Source organism: Chinchilla lanigera, unplaced genomic scaffold, assembly GCF_000276665.1.
Source record: "Chinchilla lanigera isolate Chin_1 unplaced genomic scaffold, ChiLan1.0 scaffold00097, whole genome shotgun sequence".
Taxonomy (NCBI): Eukaryota; Metazoa; Chordata; class Mammalia; order Rodentia; family Chinchillidae; genus Chinchilla; species Chinchilla lanigera.
The window spans coordinates 1910708-1918082 of record NW_004955498.1 but is presented as its reverse complement, the minus strand read 5'-3'; the positions used below and the strand labels follow the sequence as shown (position 1 = coordinate 1918082).

Sequence of the window (7375 nt, the reverse complement as noted above, 5' to 3'; positions counted from 1 at the left end):
CTCTCCGCCAAGACCCCAGATGAGTATTCCAATGAGGAGGAGCAGGAGGGCTCCTCAGACTCCAAGTCTGTGATGTGTGAACAGGTGAAAGACAGGCCCAATCTACAATAACACTGTGACTCACCCTTTCCCAGTAATGAACCTGTTCCAGTCTTGATAAGACCAGCAGATCCCCAGGGAGAAATAAATGATAGAAATGGGGGCTGGGGATTTAGCTCAGCGGCACAGCGCCTGCCTAGCAAGTGCAAGGTCATGAGTTCCATTCCCGGTATGAGAAAAAAACAAAAAAATCAAACAAAAAAAATAAAATAAATGATAGAAATGAGAACTGCACCTCTGTTTCTTTCTCACCTTCTGTACTAGTCATGTCATGGCTTACACACACTTTGGTCCCACTGTCTTCTTCCCCTTGAAGCACCAGCATCATGCCCCACCCCCCAAGGATTTTGCCACCATTTCTGCGGGCAAGGCCAGAAGATCTGGTAAGATCTGGTCCTCTGAGACTTGGCTGCTGCTCAGGAGACAGACAAGCCTAGCTCCTGACCTGGGTACTGCATCACACTATTCAGCTGGCTTTGTGTGGTGAGTGTGTGTGTGTGTGTGTGTGTGTGTGTGTGTGTGTGTGTACTGTGTCCTGTGTGTGTGTGTACTGAACCCAGGGCCTTCACCGACCTACATCCTCAGCCCTTTTTCATTTTGTGGCAGGATCATGCTAAATTGCTCAGGCTGGGCTCCAACTTGCAATCCTCCTGCCTCAGCCTCCCACAGTGCTGGAATTTGGGAGTGCAGCACCACATCCAGCTGCTCATGGCATCTTGAAACAGGAGCTTCTTTCCTCACAGCTCCTCCGTCCCTAGTATTGCCAGAAGTTTCTGACCAGTAGCAGAGCTTCCCTGGCCCAACCTCCCACATCCCTGAAGAGAACTACCTCAAAATCAGGCTGGCCTCTTGCCAGGGATGGACAACTATGATGTTCTGGTTCTCACGAGCCAGTCATTCCAGACTTCCTCTGGGGAGAAGCCCCTAATGTTCATGCCAACCCACAGAAATTGTTCTTAATATTCCAACCAGCAGAAACTGCTAAGAAATCGACAAAAACATGATCTATCTCTTTTCAAGACAACTTCAGTCTAGCAGAGCAGTATTCAGGACCATTTGTTAGACACTAAGTAGCTGCATGACACACAGGCTTCATGAATCCAGGGACACTTTCCCATAGGGTGAGGGAAAGTGAAAGGTCAGATGGCTGCTCTGATTCTACGTCTGATGTTCTATTCACCCTAGAAGCGTCAGATGAGATGCCGGTCACTCTCCAGCAAAACCCAGTGCCCAGTCTCAGACCACCCCCAATTTCCGGGGATGACATCCGAGTGTTCCTTGACTTTTGATTAAAACAAAGGGAGAGGAAACACACAAAGGTGCACCGAACACCAAAGATTATCATGAACACATTTATTTGTACTATGTGAAAGTAGCAGACCAGAGTCGGGGCAACGCCAAGACGCTCCGGGCACTAAAGGTCAAGGTACTTGAGACACTGTCTATGAACCCAAAGGAAGGAAGTCCTGCCCCCCATTCCCTTCACCTGGGTACAGAAGTCTGTGCCTGAGAACAGCACTCAGGGAGCAGCACCACGCAGGGCAGTGGCGATTCGGACTGAAGCTGCTTTTCCAGGTCTGCACCATGATGAGGGAACTGTGCCATGATTTAGTTGGCCTCTCAGTGACGCTTCTCCCTGGAGCCCACAAGGGTCACAACTCGGGGGCCAAAGGGATCAGGTGCTCCGGGACGTCCACCTGGAACACATCCTTCCCCCCTTTCCTCGGGAAGGGCTGCAGTAACCACCTGGGGTTGGAAATCACTGTCAGGTACTTGTGCGTCAGGTTGGTCAGGACTGCTTGATTTTCCAGGGCCACAAGCTCCTCGGGGGCTAAGTCGCCTGGGCACTGCAACGTTTCCCCGATGTCAACAAGCCCTGGGAACACAGAGAGAAACACACAGCTGATTTCGCCACCATGCACCAGGGCCGGCCTGTGCGCCAACTGCCTGTTGTGGTGACCACTGCTGGAGAACGACGCACCACCCAAAGGACACGAGCACGCTCAGCTCTTCTCACTGCACACTGGTCACATGCCAGACTCTGCCCAGGGACTCCTGGGCATGGCACAGGGAGTGCTCCAGAAGGGAAGAGCCTTGGGCCCGTCCTTAAGGAAGCCACACAAGGGATAGGCAAGACTGCTGAGGGTGACAGGGACATACTGGGAGGGCAGCAGCCACTTCTGGGGAGCCAACAGCCAATGAGATGGCTAAGCAGGTCACCAAGTGACAGGTGGTGATGCAGGACCTCAGCCGCCAAGGGATGAGCAGACTTGTCCTGGGTGTTGTGGGCAGTAGCATCAGGACAGGGCTGTGAGGTGGGGAAGGTGGTGTGACTCCAGAGGCCACCCAATTGGCGGTGTGCCGTGCTGCCTCTCGTGGATGCTGTCGCATGTGCATGACACACAGACCCCCCCCACACACACACACACACTTGGTCCTGACCTAGCGTCCCAGACCACACACAGGAAGCGAGGCCGAGGACAGAAATGATTTCCGGAGGTCGGGTGGGGTAGGATCCCCAGCCCAGTGCGCTTTGTGGCCCAGAGGAGGGGTGCTGTGTAGGCCAATGCAGCAGATGCTCCACCGGCCCACAGGCAGACAGAAGCCTCGGGCCAGCACCCCACCCCGGAGGACGGCGGGCACAGTCGGTCCGCTCCCCCGCGGCACAGCCTCGCTTACCAGCGATCACGCCTCGGCCGAACCTTTCCCCTTCCTGCAGCAAGGCCTGAATCTGCGCGGGGCTCATCCCCAGCCTCTCCACCAGCAGCTGCCACCAGCTGTCATCTTCCCAGTCCCTGTGAGCGATGTGGATGGCGACGGTACAGTTCTTGTGGGTGCTCAGCAAGGGACGCCACCGAGTCTCCAGGGTTTTGACTCCATTTAAGACAAAACCAGCGTAAGGCTGCCAGAAGGAAAGACAGCCAAACTTCATCTTCCTCGGGCTCCTGGGCCTGAACACAGAAGCACAGCACATGCCACCTGTCAGGTTCGAGAGCAGCAGGCCCGGCCTTCCCACAGGTCCCCGGGACGCCCTCAAGCCCCACGGATCTTCTGTCACCTCGGGGTCACTGCTACCCTCCCCCCGACGGCCCCAATGCAAAGGGCTGGAGTTGAGGCGACTGGGCTCCAGCCGATGGGGTCTCTGGGAAGCTCATGGAGAAAGTGGGCGTCAGCTAGAGACAGGGGCAGGCAGACAGCGCATGCGCAGGGCTACGAAAGCGGCCAGCTAGCCCTAGGGAGCCCCGAGGAGGCAGGGGCCCCGGCCTAGTCAGGCTTCACAGCCAAGTGCTCCGGCTTCAGCAGGGAGAAGGAGACCTGGCTCTGCGCTCTTCCTGCTGGCCCATGCCGCCCCCGCCAATACTCCAGCTCCCTGGCCCTGCCAGCCTAAGAGCTGCAGGCCGCAGTCTGTCTGGCTCAGACCTCGGGGCTGCTGAGCACAGATCCTTGCATCCGGCCCCAGCTCATCTGCCAAGACACTGGGCGACCTCAAGTGGCCCCAGCAGTGACTCCTCCAGACCGGGCGGGTGTCACCCTCCTCGGTGACCCTCCCTTCCGCTGGGCATGCGAAAGGAATGATGGGATCAAAAGCAATGACCTGAGGGTTCATGTGTCCTCTATGTGCCAGGTCCTGGGATGGTCATGACTCTGAGTGACCAAATTTAACCTTCAAAGGACGCAGCAGGGTCAGTACCAGCGCCAGGTCTCCTGTAGGGCTGCAGTGACACAGCCCTGCCTAGGGCCCTCCCGCCTTCGTGTGTCCCTCCGCTGTGTAGAGGACTGCCTGTGCAGTGGGAAGAGGTGGGGCCCTGCCAGGAGAGCGCCGGGCTTGAGGCCAGAACCTCAACCTGGTCTCAGCTGCCATGAGGCTCCATTTCTTTTTTTTTGAGGCTCCATTTCTGAGTGAGGACTGGGAACAAGGGGCAAGAGAATCCGGCCGGACACGGCACCTGGCAAGAGAGCCCCCACTGGAGGCCACTCGGCCAAAGCTGCAGGAGTGACACCCAGGCCTCAGCCTGCTCTGCTCTCTACTGCGAGCTGTCCTGTCTGGGGGCTGCCTCGTGGCTCCTTCTGTCAGCACGGTGCTCAACCTCCAGTACAGCTAATGGTTTTGGGAAAACAGGCCCAGCCACCGAAGACAAGGCCCTGTCAGGACGAGCGTGGCCTGGCTCTGCTCCCACCCGCACCCACATACCCAGCGTCAGCACCAGGTCTCTGGTCTTCCTCCTGCCACTCAGGGGGAGCTGTACCAGCCACACCCGCCCTTCCTATGCTGGGAGCTGGGGGTCTGTCCCTTGGGCTCACTCCACTGCCTCGGCCATGCCCCTGGCTCTTTTCACACAGCATCACTGCTTCCTCTCCACAAGCAGACAGTTCGGCTTCCCGAGGGCAAGGACAGTGCCTGCATCACCTTCCTTAAGGCAAGGGAGGTGCTTCCGCCTCCCTTCTCCACAGCCCTGCCCAGCAGCAACCTCATTAAGCGCTGTCCCCACACCAACTGGCCCTGGCCAGTTCTATATTCTTCTCACTTAAGGCTCAGCCGCCCTTGTCAGGCTGGCCACCCTGCTGCTCTCCCTTCCTCCCAGGTTTCCATGGTGCTTGCTGGCCTGCTCTGGCTCCGCTGAACAGGCCATATCTTCTTCATCTCAGCCTTATGTAGTTGGGCCAACACAGACTGGGGACCCGTACTGCTGCCATCCCAGAGACACATGCTTGCCCCCTATAGGCTGGGGTAGGCCCTACACCTGTCTGCTACCCAACCCTGTACCTTCACCACCACCTAAGTCACCACGCCCCAGCTCTCAAACCACACCACATCTCATCCCCTTCTGACCTCTGGCTTCTCAAGCACTGTCCTGGTCAGCCCCTGCCTGGGCACTTCTCCATGCCTCACTGAGAATGACCCTGTTCCAGGAGCAAGCACCTCATGTCACTCCAGGGCCCACCAGGTCCCTTGTGGTCTAACTCCCCCTCCCCGGCTCTCTTCTTCCGGTCAGTCACCACAGCCTGCAGCCACACAGGCCTTCCCTCCACCGGGAACTTGCCATGCTCACTCCTACCCCAGGGCCTGTGCAGTGGGTTAAGAGGCGCATTGTTTCCCCTCAAATTCCTGTGTTTGAGCCAGGTGTGGTGGCACACGCCTGTAATCTCAGCACTCAGGAGGCTGAGGCAGGAGTTTGAGGCCAGCCTCAAGGACATAGTGAGGCACTGCTTCAAAAAGCAAACAAGCAAGAAAACATTCATATGTTCACATGTTTAACCCAGCATCTGAGAATGCGATCTTACATATGAAGAAAGGGACTCCACAAAGGCAATCAAGTCAAAATGAAGTCACTTGGGCGGCCCACATCCAGTATGAGCTGTGTTGTCGTAAAAGGGGGGATTTAGAGTCAGACCAGGGGAATCATGAGAACATGAAGGCAGACAGCAGGGTGATGACTGCCCCAGTCAAGGACTGACAAAGACTGCCAGCCAAACACCAAAAGCTTCAAGAGAGGGACAGGAAGACTGTGTCTCACAGCCCACATAAGGAACAGACCTGGAGACTGACATCCTAGATCCACACTTCCAGCATACAAAATGTGAGCTAGTGCATTCCTGTTCTTTTAGTCACTTTGTTACAGCCCCCTGGGCAAAACACACAGGCACGGACTGTTCCCTGAACATGTCCGCAGGGCAGAGCCTGACTTCCCACTGAATGGCACACCACGCATTCTCTCTGCATGTACACCTTCATCTGCCTTTCTCTCCACTGCCTCTGTGGTGCCCCTGGTTGGCTGCCCCATAATTTACCCAACCACTGCTCTGCTCCAAGACAGATGCAAGGTCCTTCTCATGTGTGCCACTAGAAATGGCATTACCACTAGCAGTCGTAGTGTGAAGAGGTGTGAGAGGATGCCAGGGTCATAAGGCATGCACATCGAAGACACAGACACCTGTCAGCAAAGGGCTTTCCCCAGAATTACACCCCACCTACAAATGGTGCCTTTTCCTCAGACGTGTCAAGGCCACACGTCATTCTTCTGCTGATGAGGGACGAAGCATCACCGTACTCCTCTGATGTGCAGGGATTCTGAAGGAGGGAGACTGCTTCCCCAGGGCCTTGCCACTTCTACTTCTCCTACTGCATTGCAGCACGTGATTAGAAAGAAGGTTCGCCTGCTTTAGCACTACCGGGTTTCTTAAGCCAACACTTTTCTCATCAATTCCACAAAACTACCCCACTCAAACGTGAGCTGTGGGGGCAGAGCGCCTCCTAGTGAGAAAAGATGTATCTGCATACGCCGGAAGAGGGAGGGTGCTGTGCTGCCTGCTGCTGAGAGTACCTGCTTTGTGCCTCAAGGAGGAATACTCCTCTGCTGCTCCTCTCAGGTTCTTCACCTGCACAAGGGCAAGGGAGACAAGGAGAAAAGGTCAAGTGCAAGACAGCAGTGTTGGCAAATGACATCAGGGAGTCCCTCCCTACTCGGCAAGTACCGATGACCAAGAAGATCCAAGGGCGTCGGTCTCATGGGAACCCACCTAAGACCCCACTCAGGGCTTGGCTCTGCAGATCATGGCAGTGGGAACCTGCTACCCTCTGGACTCGCGCGCACTGCCCCTATCCGGGCCCCAGGCAGCTGCCATGACTGTCTTCTGCCTGCCAGAGTCCCAGTATGGCACTGGAAGTGGAAGACAGGCTCTGGCGCCCTCCTGAGGCAATTAGACTGTCACGGAGTGGATGTCCTGCAAGGGAGCTGTGCCGACCCTGCTGTAGGCTGCAAGGGGCTGGCAGGTCACTAACCTCAGCTCGCAGGCATCCACTCTTCTGCCTTGTCCCAGACTTCGCAGCCGCTTTTGGGAAAGGCCTAGGCAGGAAGTATGCACCAGTGAGCGTCCTCCCCATACACAGTGCGCACTCACATACGCCTTGCGTTCCTATTCAGCCAATCAGGCCACTGGCACGCAAGTACTCATGGGAGTGTAAGAAGCCACGCAATTGGGTATACACGCACTGAAGTCCTCCCGAAGAGAACGGGGCTCCGGAGGATGAGGCGGAAGTAGGTGGAGGAAATGAACCAGAGGAGAAGGAAGAGGCGGGATGAGGGCAGTTTAGGATGGTGCTGCCTGTCAGGGAGGAGGCTGGGATTTGGAGGCACAGGGCAGGACCATGTGAAAGTGCCTAGGGAGCAGCAGGAGGGGCCGGGAGGGGAGGGAGCGGGGCCTTTGAACACGACGGGGGAGGAGGTAACTGCGGGGCTGGGAATGGGGTGAGTCCCTGTGAAGATTCCCAGGGAGG

At 56.5% G+C, this 7375-nt stretch overlaps 1 protein-coding gene across 1 annotated transcript; it reads right to left on the bottom strand.

Annotated features, from left to right (window-relative positions):
- Window positions 1-1437: 1437 nt before the first annotated feature.
- LOC102021893 (chromosome unknown open reading frame, human CXorf40A) lies at window positions 1438-6980 on the bottom strand. Its single transcript, XM_005406399.2, has 4 exons — window positions 6881-6980; window positions 6423-6477; window positions 2779-3050; window positions 1438-1975 (listed from the first exon to the last, which is right to left on the bottom strand). Exons 3-4 carry the CDS (start codon window positions 3029-3031, stop codon window positions 1752-1754), a joined length of 477 nt encoding a protein of 158 aa, XP_005406456.1. The 5' UTR covers window positions 3032-3050; window positions 6423-6477; window positions 6881-6980; the 3' UTR covers window positions 1438-1751.
- Window positions 6981-7375: the final 395 nt, after the last annotated feature.

Bases quoted from the DNA above. Each gene is read 5' to 3' on its own strand.
- LOC102021893 (XM_005406399.2), bottom strand. From the start codon at position 3,031: ATGAAGTTTGGCTGTCTTTCCTTCTGGCAGCCTTACGCTGGTTTTGTC. The intron at 1,976-2,778 runs GTAAGCGAGGCT...CTGTGTTCCCAG, and splicing joins CGGCCGAGGCGTGATCGCTG to GGCTTGTTGACATCGGGGAA.